The following is a 25358-nucleotide window of genomic DNA, read 5'->3' as shown; positions in this document are numbered from 1 at the left end:
GCCATTGCTGTACAATCATTAATACTGGACATACGGACTAGCAAATCATCGTACAAATTTGGCTTGAATCAGGAAAGTGCACATACTCATATTTTTATAAAGTTGGGCAATATTTACGATAGAGGTAGCGTGTAAGGAACTAATGAAGCAGTAACCTGTCTGTTTTCAGTGTTTCTGAGGACACTAAGATTAAAAAGACATTAAGGGAAGATACTTAAAAGAGATCAACAAGAAAGAGTTGCACATATGCTTGGGGCATTTCTTCTAAGAGCGGTAGCTTGGGTGAATGTGTGAAAGTGATTGAGACGGTAGGCAGAAGGCAAAAAACACTGATATCATGGTCTGCTTAGAGGTGAAAGACTTTTCAGTTCTGTGCGGTACCTGTGATGGAAGTAGTCCCTGAAGGATCTTGGCAGCAAAAATTTAAGCAAAAGCAAGATCCTTCAAAAAATTTCGGAGCAGCTGGAGATGTAGAATGAAGACTCTCTTGGTCAGAGGGACAGGCTGGGAGGAACAATAGGACCATTCACCTAGAATGGTAAGAGCATTCTGAGCACATCAGATAATGGCAAGCTTAAATTAATGGCAAGCCAGAGGAAAAGATGCTGCATTAACTGTGTGAGGTGTCAAGGGAGGATACGGAGAGATCTGCACCTGCCGTATCTGGCAAAACTGACCATGGGTGTAATTTAAATTAAAACAGCTTTTGTCAGCAGCAATCTCTCCTGCAGGTTGAGAAAAAGTTAATTTTTTAAATTTCTTTGGCTAGTTCATTATAAGTCAAGAAAGTAATCGGGGCATGAAAAAGCAAGAAGTTTTGTTTTCCAGGAATAAATGTTGAGTCTGAGACAATAATTCTTAAATGTTGAAGGATTTAAGTAACTGGAAACCAGCTATTCAGGTAACTGGAGTACTCAGAATGTTAGGGTATTTCATGTAAACTACCCCCAAAAAATCTCTATACTATGTTTTATTTATGTTTTACTTGTTTTAATCTTCGTCTCAAAAGTGTTATTTTTTTAGCTTAATAAAAATGCTGACAAATAGGAATCTAAATAAATTTGAAATAGCATATATTCCCTCTATATAGTGAAAAGAGTGACAACTTGAATGTGAAGTCCTTTTTTCCCATGCAAGTCAATGTATTTTAATGGCTGGAGTGGGAGTTGGCTACTGTTGGAGGCAGGCTCACAAGCCTTTTGTCTGAGCCCACCCTGTCATGTTTATAGTCAGCCTTTTCTAAGCAACATAGCTTAAAATTATTAAGGGAGAAATATGCAAATGGTTATTTAACGCTGTTTCCTGCTTGCTGATTGCAGATGATAATAAAATCAGTAATGTTACACTTTTTTTAAAATAAGGCAGATTATCATGCCCTGAACGCTCCTAGGCTTAGCGCCAGGGCGGTGACAGGGCTGTCACATGAGCAGCTGGTAGTTCCAATGCTCTATTTATCTAACTCACCATTATTCCTTATGGAGATGATATACGTGAGTAACAGGAGCAAATGTATCATTAGTGCTATTTAAGCAGCCAAGCAGGATTCCTGCCTTTTGAAATCCTTCTCCTGTGATTATGTCTTGGACCAAAAGACAAGATGGAGCCTGCACAGAACGCTTGCAGGGTGATTCATTCTGGAGGGCATGGTTATGAGATTACCTTTTAACACCTAGCTTGCACTCAGTTGTAGGGCTTTTTGTTTGTTTGAGGATTTTTTGTATTTGATTGTGATCTGATTTCTGAAAAGCAGATCTGACAACCTGTGCCAACATTTAAACTACAAAAGTAGTTCCAGCCCCTTCACTTCCTTCTGTTAGGTTTTAATGCCTAATATGGATTTCTAGCAGCATTTCAAGAAGGTAAAAATAGTTATTTGACCATTCTTTCTTTTATACCACTTCAAAGTTTTAATTAGGGCAGGGCTCGTTTTAAACTCAGTACTGTACAAACAGAAATAAATAGTCCATTTTTCAGTTAGGAGAAAGAGATAAAGAACTAAAGTTCCCATAATTTACGGTTTCCAAGTAGGAGCTTAAGGAGAAATACAGCCACATAAATGAGAATTAGTGTGTGATTATATATTTCATAATCTTGGCTACTTTCTGATAGGGTGTAAATTAGGAAACAGTTCATAAGAGGAATTTTCCTTCTTTGTCATCTCCTGCTAACATGATTTTCCTTTTTGTGCCTTCCCTCTCATAAATAACTGATCCAACTTACAATCAAAGGCTCAAGTTTGTTCGTGGTATTTCACCATTGTAAAAGTATGCTTTGCAAAGCATTAAGCTCTGGACAGTCCATCTTCTGGCAGGTGGAACTGAAGGCATCAGGAGTAACTGAGGGTTGTGTGACCTGTTTAAAACCTAAAATATCTCCAATATATAATGTAAATGCAATTATTTAGACATTTAAGACACTACTATCCAGTCTTTGGCTTGAAGGGGTTGGATTTCAACTGTAAATTTTAGCCTTGTGTTTTTATAAAGCAAAAAAGCAAACAAAACTGCAAGATCTAAATTAAACAGGAAGTTTTGTTAAAATTAATCTACTCTTTTCTGAGAATTAGTAAGTTACACAGGTACATTATTATATCTATAATAGCTGCAGCATCTTTGTGGTATGAAAGCTGTGTCGGCTGGTAGCAACATTAAGAAAACTTGAGCATTTCCTTTCTTTCAAATGCTTCCTCAAAACCCACTTCTTTCGGGGCTCTTTTATGCACATGCAGTGTTAAATGAGGCAACTACATAACATTACTATGAGCTTCTCTCCCTCTCTCTTGCCAATATGTACTGTTCTACAAGTTTAGGCTTTGCTTTTGTAGTGGCCTCTGTAGGACAGTGATACCATCTGCATCATCCACTCTTGTAGAATGGATAAAAAACACACTTTCTACGTCTTCTGTTTCTTCACCTTTCTAGTAATAATTCATCCAATCTTGCTTTTGTAAAAGTATATATGTGTTTTAGTAATATTATTTTTTCATCTCTGACAAATATCTTACCAGAGTGAGTTTGTGACCTTAATTTTCAAATGTGGCAGGGAAGTTTAGGTGTTTTGTTCTGTTCCCCACCCTTCTAAGGATACCTCTAACAAACCATCATTTTCATAGAGTAATAGTTCTTATTCACCTTGGTGAGTCACATGAGTGATCCATAGATTCCCAGTTGCCGTTCATATGTGGAAGTGGCTTTTATGAGAATCTGTTTTTTCTTTCAATGACCTGTTGCTTGTATCAGTTCACTCCTCCAGCTTTTGTTTAACTTGGAGCAAGCAGGTATTTTCCTGTCGTCTTTGGATCTCAGAATTCCGAACGAAAAATTCTATTAAAGGATACTGTTGCCAGTGTTGGCAGTTTAACCAGTACAAGTCATTATCACATAAGAACCTGAAAGACTGTATTGGGCAGACTAACCGGTGGCGTAAACCACTTTGTCCAAGCTGAAAGGGTCAAAGCTAAATAATGAACTGTGTGCACCATGGAAAGTGCATTTTCAAGCTTCATCTGTCTAGTAGACTGACAGTGACTTTCAACCCAAGAGCATGAGTAAACCTATGAAAGCCTGCCAAAGCACAGGGTACTTCATGTTCTCTGTCCCCAGAGTGCAGTGGCAAGTTAATGGAGGAAACTGGGTCATTGGATTTTGAAAAGGAGGGGATTTGCTTTGAAAAGTATGGGAATCTGTGGAGGTGGCTAACATTGTGAAAGTCAACTTTTGATAAGATCTTTGATTTTACTTTCCATAACACCTATATATTCTTGAAACACAGTAACACCTGCTGTACTCTATTGCACACAACTGTTCAGTAGGGAGGAATAAATTTCAAAGGAAAGTATTCCATTTTGTCTCTTAGAGATGCAGGTAGCTTTCAGTTTTCCTTTTTGTCTTAAATTTCTCCTAGTAAGATGACATACATTATTTAGTTCTACCCTCATTTCTCAGGTCAAATCAAGCTGTAGTCAACATAAAAATCAGAGCAGGTAGAATATGGGGAAAAAATTCTAATGTCTATGTATAGAACAAGTATAGAAGGTATCTCTGTATACAGTGTATTAATAAAAATATATCTAGTATATCACTTTTAGTTCACCAGATCATGATGCTGGTCTGAATCCAGCATAATACAAGACATTTTAAAGGCCACGATAACCTGACTTGACACTGCTAAGGTTGTGTTTAATGAAGACCAGTGTAATTACTGCCTTTCTTATGTAGCTTGAGATGTAGCAGCTTGTGCTAGTGGAAGTTGCTTTGGAACAAATTTGCATCTGCCTGGTAGTGCTGTTTATGCTTGTTGGGGTGGTTGCTGTGACCAGCTGGGAACACTAGTGGACAAGCCTCATTCCAGCAGAGCATATCTGACCCCTTATTTCCTCCAGTGGACAGAAGTGATTTAATTGGTGCAGTTTATATGGTGTCCAAGGACTGACCCATACTGGAGAAATCTTCCGATATTATTAAATAATTGCATAATTTATTAAATAAATACCCCTTTTACTTTAAACCTGGGAAAATGCAATCTGATATGCTTTATCAGCTCTACTCAATCTATATCGCTGTCATGAACCTCCCACTGTCACTACTGATGTGTATTGTGTTGCTTCTGCAAAACCTCACCTACCACCTACAATATTGCCATTATAATTAAAGTAATTCAAAACTAGGGCTCGTTTTGCAAATCCTTGTCATTCAGGTTTTGGTTTTGCAAACCGAATTCCCACTGATTCCAATTTGTATTCCAGGATTTGTAGGCAATAGCAATATACAATATCATTTGCATTCACTGTTCAGGTTAGTAAATAGTAAGTAGGAATCGGACACTTTCAGAATGTCTCATTCTTCACCATCACAAAATCAATAAAAATAGGTTAAAAATGTGCTGTTCCTTTCTGGTTCATCTAATAGATGCTTGAACAGAATAATCTGTAGTGAGTTGGGTTTTTCTTGTTTGTAAAAACAGAAAACATATGATGCAACCCCACAAAGCAATTTAACTCCAGCCCAGTAGTGTCAGATTTACCCCTGGAAGAGTTGGGGACAATTTTCTCATGCCTTAAAATGCCTGCCTTGCAAAGCACACACTGCTGTTTCTCATGCTTTCACAAACCTCCTTCTAATTCAAGCTGTGACCATAGTGTAGTTGGCTTCGAGCTTCTATTTCAGACTTCATCTTCTCTTTGTGTGCCGATAGCCCTCAAGCGACAAAATAACATGTGCAAGGAACACTAGGGCAGCTGACCATGCTGGAACCCTCAGCTGTCAATGAGTGCTCTAACTAGGTTGAAGACTAACTGGGTCCAAAATACAAAAAATGTAGAACTAACCATAAAAGTACACCCTGAGACCTACTGGGCTTACAAGTTAAGACATAGATTCTCACACACATCTCCAGTGAGCGGTTCAACTCTGAAACACTATGTGGTTTTATATTTCATGGAGCTTGGCTACTAAGCAGTGGCTGTGTGCAGAGCCAGCACATATCCTTGTGTATCTCGGGATCTACAAATGCAAAAAGTAGCCATCCTCAAAGAGCTTCATGCAGTCAGCTCACATCTACTGGAGGTTCTGCAGAGCCAAATTTTCTGCGTCATGTTACCTAATTTATAAGAGCACAGAGCCAGAGACAATCCAGCTCAATGTACATCCAATGTGATACAATGAGTGCAGAGACACTCTTGAAGTTCTGCCGGAGTTGGCTTAGGTCTAGCAGAACCCAGGCAGACTCTGTGCAAAATAACAGCACCGTTGTTCTTTACTGTCCATGTAATCCAGGTTTTTCCAGAAGACGCATGATCCTTGCTCCTTATCTCCCTGGCTATTGGAGAATTAGCTGCCTGCATGATAATTTTCACATTCTGTTTCCAAGTGAACGCCATTCTTTCTTTGGATATTTAACAAGAAAGAATAATGAAAACACTACCTCACTGTAACCAGCTGAGATAGTGCTGTTGCTGAAACTGTACTGCTGCCATTTTTATTTGATTTTTTTTAATGAGCTTTCCTCCATGATGAAGGTAAGATCATCTTCCTGACTCATCATTCTTGTTGAGACACTCTAGCCAAGCTTCTGCTTTCCTCCATTCATCTGCCCTTTTTCCATCACAATGAACACAGATTTCTTGTTCCCATCAATTGTAATTCACTTTGCCTATAATATTGTGACATCAATTTGTGCAGCGCAAGTGAGGTGAGATACTCAGTTCCCTAATTTTTTTCTTCTGTTCCCTGCTTACAGCCTTATTCATAGGGGAAATGCTCTGTCAGAATCCACAGGCCACTCTCTTTTCTTCCCCACAGATCATCCTGTAAGAGTTCCTTCTGCCTTGGTACCTGCAATGCACAGCCAGGCAACCAAAGACTAGAGAGCTGGCAAGTTGAGATGATTCATTACTGTTCAAAGTTATTTGTTATCTCAATCTCTTAACACCACTCTTCCGTTTGTTGCCTTTTGTATTTTGTCATCCTCCATTGTGAGTTGGGTGGGAAAGATATTGCTTTTGTTGGATAGTTGGAGCACCTTATTTGTTTGGAGACTCCAGGCACTAGTATTAGATAAGTAATGTGCAATAAAGAAGGCTTGCTAGTGTTGCCGTATCATTTATGTTTGACTGTTGAGAGGGAGGAAAGAGGAGAGTTATCATCAATTATGGAGAGTGGCATAGCTTTTACCTCCCAAAGTAGAAAAAGATGGAGAACACTTTTGTTTGTCTATCCATATAAAATCACATACGTAGGCACTCAAGAAAAAATGGAAGAATTTTGTTGTCATCGGTTTTTGCTTTCACATCCAGAGAGAACTCAAGAATGCCTAAGATGTTTGTCCCACATTTCCTATAAAAAGGAGGTGTTTTTGTCCTCCTTGCAGCGGGAGAAAAGACAAAAAGTTACTTTTCAGAATAAACTATGTCAAAAGTTGTTGTTATGGAAAAAGGAAACTTTTTCCCAAAGCAACTGCTTTGCTTTCTTAACAGCAACAGTATTTGTTAGCATTAGTTATAGCTGGTTTGCATCCTTGTTTTTTCTTGCATTATCCCACATGCACAAGATACAAATGGAAAACCTTCATGAGAACTTAATGTCATATAGTTTAATGACATACTTCTAGCCTGTTCTTTTGTATGTTTTATGTCCTTAGAATTAATAACTTTCACAGTTTAATGAGATTTAAAATTCCCTGTGCTTATTTCTGCAGGCACCCTAGACAAACATGTAGAACTAGAGAAACTTGTGGCCAAGTTCCTTGGTGTGGAAGATGCTATGGTGTTTGGCATGGGCTTTGCAACTAACTCGATGAATATTCCAGCCCTTGTTGGAAAGGTGAGTACTTCCTTAAGGAACACATAGAACAATCATTCATTAATTGTTTTAACAACTGTTGCAGTATCCTGGGCATACATTAATTGGAAAGGCTTGATCGAGCAACAAAGCTTGATATCAGGAATGCATGAGTCATAAAGCTGATGACCCTGTGACCTTAACTATGCTCCTTCGTCATTTTTTCTAGCTCTGGGTGTTGCTATCACACATACCTAACAACTGTTTAAGGATGAGTGATATAGTTGTTTAGCTTCTCTTAATGAAGTTGCTTCTCCCTAAAAAGTAAGAAAATGTTGCATCCCATGTCTCAGGCGTTGTGGGATGAAGTATTTGTGCTACTTGCAGAGATATTGCCCAGCTGCCTGTGGTGAAAGGTGATGATTAGAATATTTTTTACAACACTTTCAGAAAAGAGAAAGCACAGTGTTTAGCGTTCCTGATGAACGGATCTCCAGCCAGCCCTGCAAAGAAAGCTGGCAGCAAATGCAAGCCTAAAGTTATGACCATATGACAAAAGTTAGATTCTTATTTGGTGTTGAAGGGACTTCATCTCCAATTTGCGGTACCTAACACAAAGGCATGAAAATCCATGATCCCGTCAATCACAACTCCTGATATGACAAGCAGATATACTGTGCTGTTAGCTGGGAAAGCGGGTAGTGCCTCTTTAGTTCATGCAAGTGTGGAACAGTATGAAGCGTGTCTTGCAAGTGTGAAACAGTATTTCCCTCTTGGTGGAGGTGGAATGAACTCACTGTGTGGTGTATGATCAAGATTTCTTCTGAAGCACCGGCCTAGAGGTGAAGTCACTTCTTCACTCATTATTGAGGATGAATCCAGCTTTTACAAGAGATTTCTAAAATATATGTACACAAGGGGTGGGCAGGGAGAATTGCTTCAGCTGCCCAGAACATGAACTTCAATCTGCAACGGTGCTGGAGAAGTTGTCCAGCAATTTCAAAGGAAACAGACACAGAGAATTAATAAAGGTAAATTTATGAAATTGCAGACATACATAACAGCATAAGATACTTGTCCCTTGCTTAGCTATAAAATAATTTTCCCTCACTTAGCTGGCCTCATGTGGAGACTCAGGCCTCTGTCAGAGGTGGGATATTTAGGTATAAGTGGCACAAGTAAAGATATTACTATATGTATTATATAAAATATAAGTATAATAATTTAGTATATATTCATATTACATAGTATTATAATATATTATGTATATTACAGATATTATGTAATTGCCCTATGTTGGGGAGATTTATTCCTAAATTTTCCTCTATAATTAAGCCTAGCAGGTACATTTTCTTGTCAAGATGCATATACTTTTACTGTTAGTTCTGCATATCAGTCTTTAGGCAGATTTGTGTGAGTATCTCTCAACCTAGGCATAATCTGTGTTTCCAAAATAAGTATTTACTTAATGTTGTATTGCCCTTTGGGTAATGAAACCACAGCACAAGATGTGTAGTAGAAAGCAGAGCTAAATTATGGTTCCAGCTTGAATTTCAACTGTGAATCCTGGCTCCTGTTAAAATAATATACAAAGTTTTCTCCTGCATTTCTATTTTAGTTTCTAAAAAGAAAATGAGTTTTCAACTGAGTTAATTAATGAAAAATATACTACAGGTGAACTGTATATTCATTTACCAGAGGAAAACTCTGCCTGGTGCCCTGGCTCCACTCACATCTTGATGGAAGTGGGATTTATAAGGCATCGATCTGTCCTGATCTCATTTCTGCAGCCCAAAGTGCTGATATCAGTCCAGCCTCAGTATTACTCGTCCTTATGCTACTGTCATGCAGTTTTTATCTAAGGAGTGGTGACTGCATTTTCCCTGCAATACAATATAGACTGTACAGGAAGCAACACCACTTGATTTTACTATATAGCAGTCAATCTCTACTAGGGTTATTCACTACTTTGCAGTTACAGGAAATATCTGGCCCCTTTGCACCACCTGGGAATGCCTGAGAATCTGATCCTGCAGTTTCTGCCTGCCTTTGCAGTGGGTTCTGGCACTTTCAGAAAAGTGGCAGAAAATCCAGTTCATGTTTAATACTTAGAGCTTAATTCGTGCAGTGCTATATCATAGACACACATGTATGCTGACACACACATGCACGCATGTCAGCAGCCTCCCAATTCATGCAGATGCTTATTGTACTCCTTCTCCACAGGGCTGCCTCATTTTAAGTGATGAGTTGAACCACACTTCTCTCGTTCTTGGTGCGAGGCTTTCAGGTGCTACTATTAGAATCTTCAAGCATAATAGTGAGTATTGAAGTTGGAAATATTTAGAGACAGAGTTGTTCACACCTCAAAGGCAAGAATGCTTCCTTTCAATGCTTGCTTTGCTGTCAGTTCCCAGATAATACTTTTGTCCAGGCAGAAGGATTAACTGCTCAATATTATGAGTGATTTCTGATGGGGAAAAATTAATAGTGTAATATTGTAATTGCTGTTGTGCATGATTTGGGTCCTCAGGTTGGACCTTAATTTCAAAATCCGGAGTCTTAATCTTGTTGCTGTCTTTTTGACATGCTGAATGACTGTGTGCTGTCATAAAGGTTTTATTGTTATTGTCACTTATAGCCAAAATAGTACAAACATACTTACAAAAACATACTCCGTATTTCCTGCCTCTGTTACTAGCAAGTTCAGTGCAACCAGAGTTACATTAATGTGGCATTACTTTGAAACGGTTACCCCAATTCCCAGGGGGCTAAGCCAAAGATGCCAGATGGTTATATCAAGAGCATCATCCCCAATATTCTTTGAAGTATAATTTTAGTCTAGAAATCACACATTAACTGTGCGATCACATAATTATCTTCTAAAACACTCATGCTTTTTAACCTTTATTTAGTTAATGCTGCTGTGGTCACTGTCAGAGACATTGTGATTGCTTTGATGTCAAGAGCTTGTTCTTTTCCCGTATTCCCCATTGCAATTCCCCTTTCCATCCCCATTGCTGCCACCAGGCAGTGATTGCAACAGAGGTTAAGAAGCTAGAGAAGTGGTGAAGAATGAGAAAAGAGGTCTGATCACCTTTGTTAATAGCTAATACAGTCCCTTCTCTTTATTAAGTTTTGTGTTCAGCCCTGAGGTGAGCAAAAATGAATTATGCATATGCTGTAAAAGGCCGAAGGATCTGTTGGAATGAAAAGCACACTATAATTAGAATATAAAGTGTTGTTATAATTAATATCTATTCATAATTTGGGCAAGAAGCAATTTCTGAAGATTATTCAAGAATTAAAGATCATCTGAACCCGAATGTTTTTATAGAAGTAATTATTCATAGATTAGCCTGTAGCATACCCCAACTTGGTTCACTGCCACAAATCTGGATATGCTGGGCATCGTTGCTACACCAGTCTTTTCTCAACTCTCCCTTAGTTTATTCAGTGCCTTATCCCATTCAAACGGGTTTGCATCGCATCTTGCGGGATGACCTCTCACTACCCAAATCCAAATGTTCTCAGCCTCTCCACCCATCTATGCTGCGTGCAGCCCAGCTGGCTTGTGTCACTTCCTACAGCATTTCAAAGAACATTCCAGTTTGAGGAGTGTATTACTCTCAACTGCTAGGGAAGCAGTGAAGGCATCACTTTGAGCTGTCATTCTTGCTTTAAGGAATTTGGTCTCTAACCATCCTCCAATCTTTCATTCCGACCCCGAGAAGCTGATACCTAACCAGCCTCTGCTTGCGCTTATGATAAATTAAAACTAATATTCTATTGTGAATAATGTTTGAACCTAAAAATAATAGTGACTTGTCCAAAAAGCACTAATCCAGCACTGGAAAATGTAGACAGTCCCTTTACGGGTCTCAGCAAACATCAGTGGAAGCCCGTCCAGGTTGCTTTGGAAAAACTCATTGGTTTCTAGATTAGAGATCCAATTTGCTAAAGTCAGTCTTGTATGCCATTTCTGAGGCATTACCTTAACTTATTTTCAGAATGAAACTGTGGAAACGTATGCAAATACTGTTTCGAATTTGAGTGTCAGCTTTTGTCATCACAATTTTGTAGGCCTTGAGTCTTAACCTAAGTTGCATTTAAAGAGCACTTCATGTGAAGCAGCTTCACACATTCATGCTTGCTCTCTCAGCCCGCTGTGAGTCTTTCAGTATGTTAGTTCCATGGTTTGAAAGTTCTTTCTTTTGAATATTTCCTTAATCATACCCATGAGTTACACACCACCAGCAGCTTTTAAAATCACATGTGCAGAAATGTATGTATGTGCCTTTTGCTTTGGAGAAAATCGGATGCGTATTGGGGGAGGATAGCAGTGGAAAGCATAATCCAGCAGGACTGCCTTTGTAGGATGCACGGTTTCAGTCAAAACGAAGTAGACAGCCTTGTTCTCTGTGGGTCTGTCAGGCAATAGTGTAATACAAGTCAGTACAGCAAATTAATTAAGGACACATGTAACCAAAACTTCCAGCTTGTGTTGGGAGGGTTCTTTTCAGTTAGGCAGGTGCTTGTTTGTTTTGTTAGAGCAGAGCTTTGTTGCTTATGTTCCCAGATTATCCTTCTTGCTAATGTGTAGATATATAGCATATATACAGGCATGCCCAAATTGTCAGCGTATGTTAGTGCTGTCATTGTCGTGCTTATGAACATGGGAATTAAGCCATTATCCATGATATACTGCTTGATGAAAAAGAGAGGTTCCTTATGCTATATTAGCCCTGTGGATGAATAGAAAACTTTGCACCTTGAGTTACACTTGAAGATCTTTAATAAGCATTAATTTCAGCATCAGGTAGTAATGTGTTTTGTCTTACTTTTTAAAATCCTCCTCTGTATTCTAGTAGAAAAAGGCAATGCACTGCCTCTTCTTTCCGAGGACAGGGGGTTTATGTGTGTCATTTTATATAAGGAAATCAATGACCCTTTAAAGAGCTTGGCCCTGGGCATCAACTGGAGGATGCTACTCTGTCAAAGACTTGGCTAGGGCTCTTTGATGAGCAGTTGGAACAATTCTCCAGCAAGGTGCAGAAACAAAGAATAAATCTGAGTCCTATTCCAAAGAGGATTAGGGCTTAATGTGCATTTCATTCTCACTTGTATGTACAGAGCCAAGTTGTGTGCTGGCATGAGTTGGCTCAGCCTCTTTGGAGCTGTGCCAAGTTACACACACATAATGTTTGACCCAGTATTGCCCTACACTAAAGACAATAAAAGAGATGCCAAGCGGTACCACCACTAGCGCCGGAGACGTGCTTTCTGTGCAGGAGAATCAAAAACAAATTCAAATCAGGCAGCAGATTTTGAAGTTACCTTTTTGCTACTAGAATGCAGTTTGAGAAAGCAGACTTTTTTCCATGCTCCTTGTTGCTTACATCAGCCTCTTTTGAAATGCTGTGTAATACCCTTGATAAAACTGCCTAGAACATATTTACTTTGGCTCCGACTTCCTTGGTTGCACATGTGTAGAAGAGACACTGGGAGAAGGGTGAGGTGTGAATGTTTGTCGTAGTTATTATAAATGGTTATCAAAATGAGGAGGAATAATTATGTAACAATTTAGTGAAGCAATGGTATATTTTCTGAACCAGCTACTTCCTGAATATTATACAAAAAACATGCACAGGTGTGTGCTAATAATCTCCCTTTCTAACAAGCTTGGCATTGTAAATCTCTCTCCTCTCCCTTTTTCCCCCCTGTTATGGAGAAACTATTTTTAAAAGAAAAATTATAGGAAACTTTGTTCTATGAGAAAAACATTTCACAGAAAAGAGGGTAAAACCTGCCATTTTAAACTTGCTGCTGAAGCACATCCATCTTTCAAAGGCTATGCTCTAGCTAATTCTGTAAAACTGTTATTGTATTTCAAAACTTATAATCTGTAATACTGGATCTGTTGGTCATTACACAAAAGTAGATAATTATGCTTATTTCATTAGTAAGCCAAGAAGTAATCTCTACCTATTACCTTAATTATGTATAATAGAATTCTATTTGTATAATTGAAATTCTATTTCAATAAGTGGGTAGCTGTCCTAGGCATTGCACTTTTCACAAAAAATCTGAATAGTTTTTCTAGAACAGACGAAATTGTTAGACCTCTATGCTTCTCCTAAGTAAAATAAAAGGCATCTGGATGTTTCTCCTTTTTGACAAAAACATTACACAGGTGTATGAGGAAGTTTTCAAGCCTTAAGGTGAATAATAGAACAAAAATGTGCTGTGGACCTATAAGTCCATTTTTATTTGGATGTAGGAATGTGCCCTGCATCCTGCCTGCCAGTGAACAATCCCTTCCTTGTAAACAGACAGGAATTTACAGGCCTGAGCTGAGAGAAATGCACAGGAACACACCTACAGATCATCTATGTGAGAGAAATTTAGGAGAATACTCCATTTCAGCCTTATAACTAAAAACTACTGGACAGGGCATTCCCTTCCTCTGGGCTCTCATTAGCAACGTTGCTAGTCTTCAGCTTGCCAGGGTCACACCAGTATGCCACAGGGTATTTGGCCTTTAAGGGATTTCTTCTGTTCCAGGAACCTGTGAGTTTTTGTGGATGCTAGCAGCAAAGCTCAGCTCCCTAGAACTCCTGCTCTGAGGAATGGGTGTAGGGGTATTTTAATTTTTTTTTTTTTTTTTAATTTTAGGACCTAAGCAGTCCCAAATTTATGCAGTAGTGTTTTTAGTGGGCTAAAATCATTCTGACCTGCCCAGAAAGCATCTGCCTTTTGTCTCCCCTGCTGTGGTGCAGGCACCATTCAAGTTACCATTTCCCAGGCAGTGATTTGTTAAGCTAGAAAAGAGCTGTATTTCTATGCTTGAAATGCAGACAGCAGAATGGTCCAACAACTGGTATGCAGTGGGAGGCTAAAACATCTCCCCACCTCTGTGGCAGTAGTGGCCTGGCCTTGGTTAGTCTTGTGCCAGAAGGTATCTGATGTTACCCTTACCAGGTCTGGGCTCCAGGGAGCCTCTCCCACCCTCCCCAAGTGACCCGCATGGGGATCCTTCAGCTATATGGGGGCTACACTCTTAGATGTTTTTATTTCCTGGCCCAGGGAGAGACTGACTTATCACCTGCTCTTTTTTATTTCTAAAACAATCTTTTATTAATATTATACATTTTAAAGCACTTTTTCACAACCTCTGACCTTTATCTTGGTTAAATATTAGCCAAAATTCCTTGACCCTTCCAATAAAACTTGAAAAGCAAAACCAAATAGCTAACCATTAATCAGCTTGTGATTTTATCAAGGGTTTTCTGTCATAGCAATTCTGGGTCTTGTATTGGTATCAGGTACAACAGGTTTGGGTCTTATACTGGTGTCAAGTGAGAGCCTATCTTTGTTCATTCAGTGGACAGATGAGTGTGTTACTGACTAACTACTTCCAAGTGAATTGTGTTCATATCAGCCAGTATAAGAAGGTGCTGTACAAGGCTTAGGATTTGATTATTCTTTCTAATTCTGCTACATTTTTCCCATATAGCATCAAGCAACTCAATTGCAGTCACATTTTCGGGTTTAGATTTGCAATTGCATGCGCAGTCTGTGGGAATGTCGTGACTATGCACGGAAATCAGGCCATGTGGAAAAAAAATATCCTCTTCATTGCAAGGGCACTTCAACATGCAACCAGAACAAGTGATACTACAAGGAGGGCAGGCAATTGCAAGGCACAACCAAGCACCTTGGTTAGATGAAAATCTGGCCTCTAATCTGGTGCTTGAATCCACATCTGAAATGGGAATCACAGTAGTACATTCCTAGCTCCTCCTTACACACCTTTTCAGAGTGTTGTGAAAGTCGTAAGGGGTTTTTTGGGTTCTCGCAAATCAGGTGGGTGATGACAGAAGTGTGTCATGCAGGTGTGAGCTGTTCAGGTTTCCATACAAAATATAGTTTCCTGCTTGGACACCAGTTGTGAATTTATGTTAATCCAACTCTGGCATTTCTCAGTCTACTCAGTCAAATTAATGCTTTGGAGTTCAGACGTGTGCCATGAGGACACCTGAAAGAGAAAACACAGCTACTTGGAGGAGTTGTAGTTAACACTGAAAGAACTTTTAGGCAGCAGAAGGCCCTCACCTTTCAGTGCAAATATATTCTCTAGCAAAAAAGAAGGAATTAAGAGAAAAAAGGAGTGGAAAACTATAAGTGTGTGCCTTTAACCAAGCAAGCAAATAAAACGGGGGAAACGAAAGAGATAAATGAGCAGGTAAAAATTAGCGAAAAATCTCTTTGGTTGCAAAAACCAAAGAGTTTGCAGTGGCTTAATACAAGATGGCTCCTTAATTTTTTTTTTTTTCCAAAGGTGTAAGTGGCCCTTGAATTTAACAAGAGAGGGTAGTGTTATAGCTATTACAGAGCAGGATGAAAGGCACATTACCCACTAAGGTTTTGCCCTCCTTGAAGCCTCTGGCCACTATCAGAGACAAGATTATTGCACCAGATAGGTGGACCGCAGCCTAATTCAGTTTGGCGTGTATTTCCCTGTGACACATACAGACGCTGCCACAGAGAGGAGACTGGTATATCCTGCTCCTAGTATGCTGTGTCTGCATTTGTCCTCTCTTATTTGAGAAAGCCATGTCTGACTTGCCACGTGTGAATAGGAAGCTTTCCTGAGTGAGTCCTCTTTACTTTCACAGAGATGTATATTTATTGAGGGGCAGGGAGGGGAGTCTCAGACTGTTACTGTGACTGCAGTAATCGCCACTCCCACCGCTCCATTCCAAACAAAGATATTCAAAGCTGTGATTTCAGGGAAATGACTCTGAAGATGCTTTTGCTGTTCAGAGCTGTGCCAGCAGTCAGGGACTTTTCAAAGACTAGTTTTCACTAGAATGAAAACCACCTTCTACAGTCCTACAGTTAGTGTTTAGATCAACAAAACCCTTGCGGTGGTTTCCCTTTGTTGCTTTAGGGATCTGCAAGGAGGGACAGCATTGGAGCTAGCCACTCGAGTCACCCACCAAAGGACAGTGACCAGGAAAGGGGGAAGAGCAAGCGAGGAGGCGGCGGATGCTGCAGCAGATGCACTGCAGCAGGGGAGAGGTAGTTGCATGGGAGGCTGAGAAAGGACAGGTAGCCACAAAGTCTTCATGAACTTGCATGAGAGTGCGAAACAGGAGAAACTGAAAATGAGAGTGGCAAACACAAGGCGAAAGAAAGAAGAATGTGATAAGAGTAGTAGTAGCCTGTTTATTTTAATTATAAAGGATTCAGCTGACATCATGCAGGAGATTTCCAGCCCACGCAGAGAAATGGTGATGACATCCCCAGCATTGCAATGTAAGGATGAGGGGTGGAGACGCTGTGTCTCCATGCGAGGAGGCACTGAGCGTGCCTGGGAGAGGGCAGGGGCCCCTCCAGGAGCCTGGAGTCCCACCTGCACTGGAGGCAGCATGACACACGGCTGCCCGCCCAGGTCCAGGCTCGCTTTGACCCACTAGCAGTTTGCGTTGTTGGTATTTCTGTTGAAGTAACTCTGAAGGATCCCAAACAAGGATTATGCAAGTCTGTATTAAATTCTAAAAAACCTAAGAGATCCACTGTCCCCACTTAGGAAACTTTATCCTCCATATCTAGACAATATGCCATAGGGAGGCAGTGGAAACTGAGGCAAGGATAGATTTGGTTGTGCTTTGACTAATTAATCAAGTGAAATTCTTAACACCACCTCCTGGGCTGGTGAATGGTTGTTAGCCATTACCGCTGAAAAGCCTGGGCTGGTGATGGTCAAACAAGGAAGGACAGTTATTTTCCCCATAACTGGTTATTCAAGATGGACTCGTGCAACTCATCATCTCAATGTCCCAGCGTTTCACAGTCTAACTATATTTAATGGGCAAATAATTTGATATTCAAAAGCCACCTGGGGTTACACTGTTGTTTTTCCTGGCATTCAGTATATTCCACTTTCTGGAAAGTCTAAGCACAAGCAGGTAGTGAGCACTGTGTCTTCACTTTGAATAACGGAAGCAGCCTTTTGGGGGGAAGATAAAAACAGATTTTCTCTACCTCCCAGTTTCCCCTTTAGAAATGAGGCACTACAAGCACAGAGAGAAAAGGTCAGTAAAATTCATTTGCACCTAAACAAATTATGTGTTGACTATTACAAGCCTAAGAAAGGGTCACACATGTTTTTTAGAACAAGACATCAAAATCAAAGTGAGATAGCCCTGATCCTGCAAACAGGCATGTCCTTAGCCTGTACTCCAGCAGGACTACGTCATGTATAAAGTCAGGCAAGCTCATCCCTCGGAGAGGTTCTTCCCTATCTGCGGTCTCATGTTCCATACTAGTTTGGACAGAGGAGGAGCTATTCACATCCATGTATTTTTTAAACAGCTCTGTTAAACAGAGTTATATACATTTCACTTCTCTCTATCCTCTCCTCTTTCCTTTCTTTCTTTTCATGTGGATGTATGTTAAAACAACTGAATCTTCAAGCCATACTTTTAGTTTGGAAGCTGAGCAAACTGATTTTCCTGAAGTCTAGAACCAATCTGGACTGACATGTAGACAGAATACTGAATTGAAAGACCCTGTGTGATTCAGAGGAGGGTTTCAAAGGTCAATGACAATGACATCAGCAGAGAAATAATTTGGTGGAGAAAAGGAGGCGCCCAGGTTTTACTTTGAGGGACTCAGTGAGCTTTCTGTCATCCTGGGGAGTCTTAATGCTCAGAACTCAAAAGAATTTCTGAATATTATCTACTCAAAACAAAAGAGAAGGGGAGCAGCTCTCTTCTATGAAATATGCACGTACTGCAAATGCTCAGCTGGGTTATAAATTCCCCTTTTAAAGTGCCAAGGAACTTCTATTTCCTTGATTGCCATCTAGTGGAAACTGTGCTGTCTGCATTGCATTAATATGCTATATTAATAGCATTTCCATCTTGGAGCTCATTAAGTTGTGCAGATGATTGCACCATTGAAATAAGGGGCAACTTATTGTGCATGTGTTGTGCTTTGTAAGTCATAGCAAGATCTTGCTAAGTCAAAAGATTACACAGTAAAGTGCAGAGCGGCACTGGTGTTCCTGAGAAATTTATCTTTCACCGCGATGAGTAAATGGTACTAGCAAGAGATGAGGTATCAGAGTGGAAGGGTTCACGTCATAACGTGGCCATCTCTCAGGTCACAGGTTATTAATGATGGACAGTTACTGTGCAAATGGCCCAGTTCCAGTCAGGTGGAAACCAAGCTATAGGTCAACATTAATATAGCTAAGGTGTATTTTTTTCAGTTGAGCCAATTGCATTTTAAAGATTAGCCTTGTACTATTTTAGAAGGTTATAATAACTGCATTAAGATGTGTTGCTGAAAAAGTGGGGTTATATTGTGAAAAAATGCCATTGATTTTCTCAACTCACAATTTGAGCTGATTTGTAGTGTTCCTTGGGGTATTACGAGTCTCTGTAAGATGTTCTTTGAAAACATTTTGAAATGTCAATCCAGATTCCTGAAAAATACCAGAATAATTCATGTTGGAGAGTGTTCATTCATGTGTAGACACCAGAATGCTGGTTAGATTTCAACTCTGCATTGAGAGTCACATTTGGTCTGACCCTTGTTCCTGTGATGTTTTTTTCTTGCTTCTTCTGTGTTTTTCAAAACTTCAGTGGCTTTCCTTCAAGAATTTTATTAGGTTACCCGCACTCAGCCCTTGAGAAAGCAGCTAAGTTTCTAACATTGTTCCAGGCCTCCTTATATCGAAGTCCTGCTAGTGCCAAGCATTTTGGCACAAATTAGTGTATCCATGCCATGTGCTTGTATCCACTTGTCTCTCCCTCTCTCATCAGCAATCTTTCACTCACTTTCCTTCTTGAGAAGGACAAGATTTCTTTTGCTGCCATCCTGATGTGCTTCACACAGCCTGATCCAAACCTTTGCTGAAGCAGTGCATGTTATTCATGAGCCCGTGGTGATGTTGGGAAAGCAACCAAAAACTTACTATCTGGAAGCCTCGAGACATGAGTATCAGCAATCCGTACAGAGAACTGCTGGCAATTAGCCTCAGTACTTAAGCAAAGTTGTTCCCTTTTGCCTTTAAATAAAAATGTATGCCAAGAATTTCTAGAAGTTTCCCAGATAAGGTGCATAACTGGAGGCTTTTTGTAACTCTCCTTGTCGCTAGATTGCATTCAGGCAAATTAAATCAATCGTTAGGTCTTGCCTACTAACAAAGGAAGTTTATCTTCAGGACTCGTTTTTTTAATGTTGTCTTTTTCCATATAGGAAAAAATAGTGCCCAGTAGAAAACTGAAAGTGCGTTAGAAAAATCTTTGTTAATGTTTTTCCTTCCTCCTCTTTCTTATTTTTAAATAAAGATATGCAGAGCCTTGAGAAGTTGCTGAGGGATGCAATAATATATGGGCAGCCTCGAAGCCGCAGAGCATGGAGAAAAATTATCATCCTCGTGGAGGGCATTTACAGGTATGTTTGTGTTTTAGAAAAATGAGTACTCTTCATCATTTCTGAGTGAAGCGAACATCGACTCCAGGTATCTGAGAGAAATCTTAATGAGAATGGAGGTTACAATAACATTCTGTGATCTTATAAATACATTGATTTCCATTACGTCATTCTGAGCCCTGGTGTAACTTGCTCCAGTTAGATCCTGTGCATTGTTCTGAATGTTGATTTAGCAAATCACAGTGGAGTGGGAGATGTACTGTGAGAGCAAGACAGGTCATCAGCTAGTGTATGTTGTCACAGATGTGATAAAATTCATGGAGCTATAGTAGGTGAGGAGTTTTGCTAAGTGAGTCAGCTGAGTTTTCTAGAGTTGTTTGTTATGCATGGGCAGATCGAAAGACAACTATGCAGAACTAATTAAGTTCTGCATGTCCAGTTCTTACCCAGCTGTTGGAATCTAAAAACTCAAGTTAAACATAGGCTAAGTGATATCAGCACCCTTCCAGTAATTAGTGCTGGATCTAATGGACTCACACTTTAGCAGGAAAAACAATTAAAAGACTGGCTTTCAAAGAATTGTACAAAGTGGTATTTCATGTAGCCCCAGTCCCTGAAGGAATTCGAATGAGAGAAGTGCCTTTGAAAATCCATCAGATAATACCATGTAATTGTAGAGCATTCTAGTCAGATAGCTCCGGTTCACTAGTGTGGTGCATCTTACACCCAACCAGAAGCACAAACCATCACTACAGTTGAGCAACAAAGCAGAGGCACCAGCCAGGCTCACCATCTTGGGCTTCATCCTGGCAACCGCTGAAGTCAGGAGAAGGTTGCTGGGGAGGCAGCCATGGGGCTGGCGGACGGCACGGAGAGGGCGCCACTGGTGGGCAAGGAGCTGGAGCAGGGAGAGGTAGAGATCATGAAGAGGAGGGAAGGGCCGAAGAAGCAGGGATCTGGACAGTAAGAGGGTTTGCAGGGATCTAGGCAAGGCTACTGTGGCGGTGATGAGAGAGGGGGGAGTAGAAGAAGGATAGGTTTGGGAGTAGCGACACTTGCACCAGAGAGAAGGGAACCAGAACCACTCATTCACAGGACGTGACATGGTTTATGAAAGCAACATTAAACTTTATATGTAGGGATCATATCATGTGTTGCTGAAATACAGCCAGTCTGGATGGGCAGTCGTTTATGCCATTTTGTTGAGAAATGCTCGCACAGTTGAGCTGATTAGCTTTTTTCATAAGTAATCTTTTATGATCTCACGTCATCACAACTTCATAGTTGTTAGTACTTTCTTTTTACCTAACATTTTCCATCTGCGAAGAGAACAAATCAGTCCTTATCTAAACACCTGTCACTCAGAGCTGAAACAGGTCGGCAGCAGATCAGCTGATCCAAAGCAGGCTGAACGTCTCCTTTCAACCAGAATAAACAGAGCAAAACTGCAAATAAACATAGCTTGGCACTACTAAAAGAAAGCTCAGATTTAAGGACTTTGATCATGCAGAAATTAAGTGGACCACCAACATTTTACTGACAAATATTCCCATCGGTCACATGGCCTGCAGAAAATGCTCTAGCTGCTGAGTTTTTTTCACTTTTAGATTCTTTACCCTGGATATTGACCATTAGGGAGCAAGAAGGTAGACTGGTGACACAGAAGCATAGATCGGTCCGAGCAATGGGACAAACCCACTGTCAGAATATTTGCAACTATAATAAATATATTTCCAGATGTATATTTGATATAGAGTTTTCCTCTAGTTTTACAGTTCACTTTTAAAGGAGATTTCGTTCTCAAAAGTTCAAAGAACCTTCTGTTGGAATGCAAAACAAAAACATGTTAAACCTCAGAGAACCTCACTAAAAACCATAAAGTTCCTTCAGCCCCGTAAGGGCTAAATAATGTTAGGACCACTCATGCCCTGAGTGTCTATGCTTGTGAAAGGCATCGAGTAAAATAAAAACAAAGCTCAGCTCTCTAATAGTGTCTCATTGGAAACTAGCCCTCGCAGTAGCTAGGTTGGTTGGTTAGTTGTTTCCATAGTGTAAGCAGATCAGAAATTGAAGATTGTGGTTTGGTTGCAGAGCAAGTCTGCTCTGACTTGAGGGAGAATACCACCACACCCCACGGTGTTGTATCCCTGCCATCACTGCCAACCCGAGATGGACACAGCTGATCTGTCCTTACAGCACTGCTGGGAACAGACTCACAGGCCATGTAGTCTAATCCAGTAAATAGCTAATAACATTTCATATGCAAAAGAAAAGCTGGAGAAAGACATATTAGAAATACTCTTACTTTTTTCGTATGCATGTTCATTGCTTTCTTGGCCCATGATTTTTTGAAAGAGACTAAAATTTTCCAACCCCATATTGGCTAATGTTAGTTTTCTTGAAGATTTGCCAGATGTCAAATTAACATTCATCTAGACAGTTTAAGAGGAGGTGGAGTGTTGTTAATATATTCTTCTTACAATAATTAATACTGCCTTTTTTTTTTCCTTAAAGAACTTAAGTTATGCTTCAGGGACAACTAATACAGAATTTAAATAACTTGGTCAGAGCCATTCTCCAAGTTAAAATACCTTGACTCGCAAGCTTGGCTTGGCAAATTTTTGCAAAAATGCTTTTTCCAGAGATGCAAAAGAAACACAAAGCTTTCCTTCTTTAAAAAAATATTGTTATATGGGGCACCATAGTCTTAGCATGGTGAAGTTGATGATACGGAAAAAAATTTGCCTTCTGTTTCCATTAGGAGTATGTTAAAGTGTTTACACTGTGCATAAGCCTGGACTTACTAGCTGGCAAAATTTGAAAAGGGTCATTTTTAGCCAACACGAGCATTTCTGGAAATCAGACTTGTGTTTGAAATCATAAGCCGCAGATTTTACTTGGTTACAACTGAAGGCAGAATTGGCCCCTCCATTTGGGAAGCACTCAAGCTACATGTCAAATAGATAGCAATAAGTATATGTTTGTTTGCTTTTTAATGTCTCTATTATCTTAAAAAGAAAAAAAAATCATCAGAAGTAAATGTAACTACTAGTGAAAGCTGGTTCTTAACTTGGACTAGCCTAGGAGCAAATATATTCCATTTGCGTTCCAAACTGAGAGAGACCATGTAGCCATCAATCTTCAGTACAAAAAGCATGAACAAGTTTTGGCAGTGTCCAGGGCACAAGTTAAACTGACTTGCTAAATCATATTTCTATTATTTAAATTCCAGCTAATGTTTTCCTTGGCTTCTACCATTTCCAGTTCAGGATTAATCAGTTACTGTGTTCTTACATGGTCTGTGGTAGGCTTCTGCTCTCTTGCACACATATTTACCTAGGAGTCAGATAGGCCAAGGCCCAGGGCAGGAGTTATGGGGCACCAGAAACTGATCAAAACAGATTGTTTTTCATTTGTTTTTTCCCTGCTTTTAATTTAATTTGGGGATTTTCCCTTCCAGCTCAGAAAATAGCTCTCTGATCAATTAGATATTGCCCAGTGCCTTTTCATGTGCAGTAGAAGTTCCTTGGGATTCAATGCCAATACCATAGGAAATTTATCAGGGTTATTTTTTATTTCCTGGGATTAAGTGACTGGACTTCCAGAAAAGAATGGGGTAACATTTAATGTCTTTGGCCAGGGACCAGCATTAAAGGTTAACATTTCTGTCGTTTCAGTGTATGGTGTTGTATTTGAGGGTTGGAAGGTTTCCTTAAAACTATCGTTCTAAACTACAAAACAGAGATTGTTGTATGAATATGCAAGGTTTATGTAAGAAAACAATACCTAAAGTAAACATTAAAATGGAATGCATACGTCTTGCGAGTAACAGGTCAGGAAAGGAGGGATTTTCCCAATTACAAACTAGCCTAGGGGAACAAATAAGGTTTTCAAGTGTTGAAAGGATAGTGGTACTATAGGGCATGTTTACAGACGTTGAGTGATGAACTTGTGAAGAAGATAATAGGTTGAATATCAGTAAATTAATTTTCCTGACAGAAAAAAAAAATTGAAACTGTGGTACCATAGTAGGATGTAGAAAACTCTTTTCCCGAGAAGTTTCAAAATAAACTGGACAAAAACTGTCAGTATTCTGCCAAGAGCGAGCCTGTGTTCCAAGCGAAGTGACCAGCGCAAGTGCACTGACCTCCTGTCTCTCGAAGCACCTGGCTCCACAATTCATCAGCTGCATCAGGAAGAATCTCAGTGGTTTGGTAGGGACTGAATCAAGCTTCAGTGATCCCAAAATTTTGGATTATCTCCTCACGTCTGGAAGTAGATTCAAACTGAGTGTGTACTGAAGCAAGCTTTTGTGCCTGCCTGCCGAACAAGGGAGATGAGGGTCATCTGCAATCTACAAGCTTTACATCTCTGCCACCAAGCTAATAATTTTTGCTGCAAGACAGGATGTAATACCACGTAATGAGAACGTCTGGCCTGGGCAGAGCCAGCTTATGTTCGTCTGCATCCAGCTTTTTTGATGTGCCCCGTGTGCTTGAGCAGATCTGGAAACAGATCAATAGCTTTATAAAAGTGACACAACCAGACTGAGACGGAACGATTATAGTTCACTTCTGGCTTTCTGGTTTAAACTCAGTCGACATCAATATTTACTGAAGGATTCAGTAAACTTTCCATTTGGGCTACCCAAGAGGTTATGTGAAGTGAGCTTTATCTTGGAGCAATTCTAAACAGAGCCGTGTTCATATCACAAACCATCTCCCAGGGTCAAAAGAGAGACCGAGAACTAGAGTAGGCAGCGAAACAGCTCTCATTTCTGCCATCAGGAGGGCTGAGGCCTGTTTGAATGGCAGTACAGAAAACGTACACAAAACCAACAGCGCTTTATCTACTCCATGGACACTTCAAGGCCATGTTAGGATCTCTGTCAACTATTGTAACATTTATGTCAGCCAGCATCTTTCAAGAGCAGTAAATCAACACTGAAACTGAATACAAGTGCTTTGTTTTGCTAAACAGCTTAGAGTTCAGAGAGAAATCTCCTATTCCTACTAGTAAGAAAAGGTTGCATTAAATCATCTTAAAGGTTAAATTTTGCAACAGCCATGTACCAGCTCTATGTATTCTGGGTTTCAGCAACAACTTTGCTTCCATTCCACAAATATACAGCAAATCAAGCTCTGTATTTTTAACTTACCATTTTTACTCTTGCGTTTTTGAAGATAAATGCTGTCTCTCCTATCTGAATCTCCATGAGCCACGAAGCCTAATGATGTCCATGTAAATGTGGAAAAGCTATTATTGCCCTTCTCTGCCTAGCTGGTCTGCCCAAGTAGTGCTGGAAGATGGAGGGTGGGATGCCTATTCGCTTCCTTCTGCAGAGGTGCTCCTCGGCACCACTCTCACCCTCTGACCGTGTAGCCAACCTGCAGGCTGACCAGACGCAGCCAAAAGCTGCCATCTCCAGCACGTATGATGCTGCATGCCCAAGCACACCCAGTGGCTCAGTATAATTTTTAGCTGACTAATGCTTTGACTCTGGGCTATGTGAGGACTGTGGGCTCTACCCTTGTATTCATTAGGAAAATAGCTGCGGTGATTCAAATTGCTTCTCCCCCAGCTGCCAAGTGCCATTTGGGAAAAGTGAGAAAACGCAGCCTTCAGGAGCTT

The 25358-nt window shown here is 40.1% G+C and overlaps 1 protein-coding gene across 2 annotated transcripts in view; it reads left to right on the top strand.

Annotated features, from left to right (window-relative positions):
• SPTLC3 (serine palmitoyltransferase long chain base subunit 3) overlaps positions 1-25358 on the top strand; it is a 168212-nt gene that overhangs the window by 121687 nt on the left and 21167 nt on the right. For both annotated transcript variants that reach the window (XM_075147712.1, XM_075147713.1), the window contains 3 exons: positions 7195-7319; positions 9504-9597; positions 19643-19748. In XM_075147712.1, the coding sequence (XP_075003813.1) occupies positions 7195-7319; positions 9504-9597; positions 19643-19748 (325 nt within the window). The remainder of the gene's footprint in view (positions 1-7194; positions 7320-9503; positions 9598-19642; positions 19749-25358) is intronic.

Source organism: Calonectris borealis, chromosome 3 (genome assembly GCF_964195595.1).
Source record: "Calonectris borealis chromosome 3, bCalBor7.hap1.2, whole genome shotgun sequence".
Taxonomy (NCBI): Eukaryota; Metazoa; Chordata; class Aves; order Procellariiformes; family Procellariidae; genus Calonectris; species Calonectris borealis.
The sequence above is the reverse complement of the archived record's forward strand: the minus strand, read 5'-3'. Positions and strand labels throughout refer to the sequence as shown.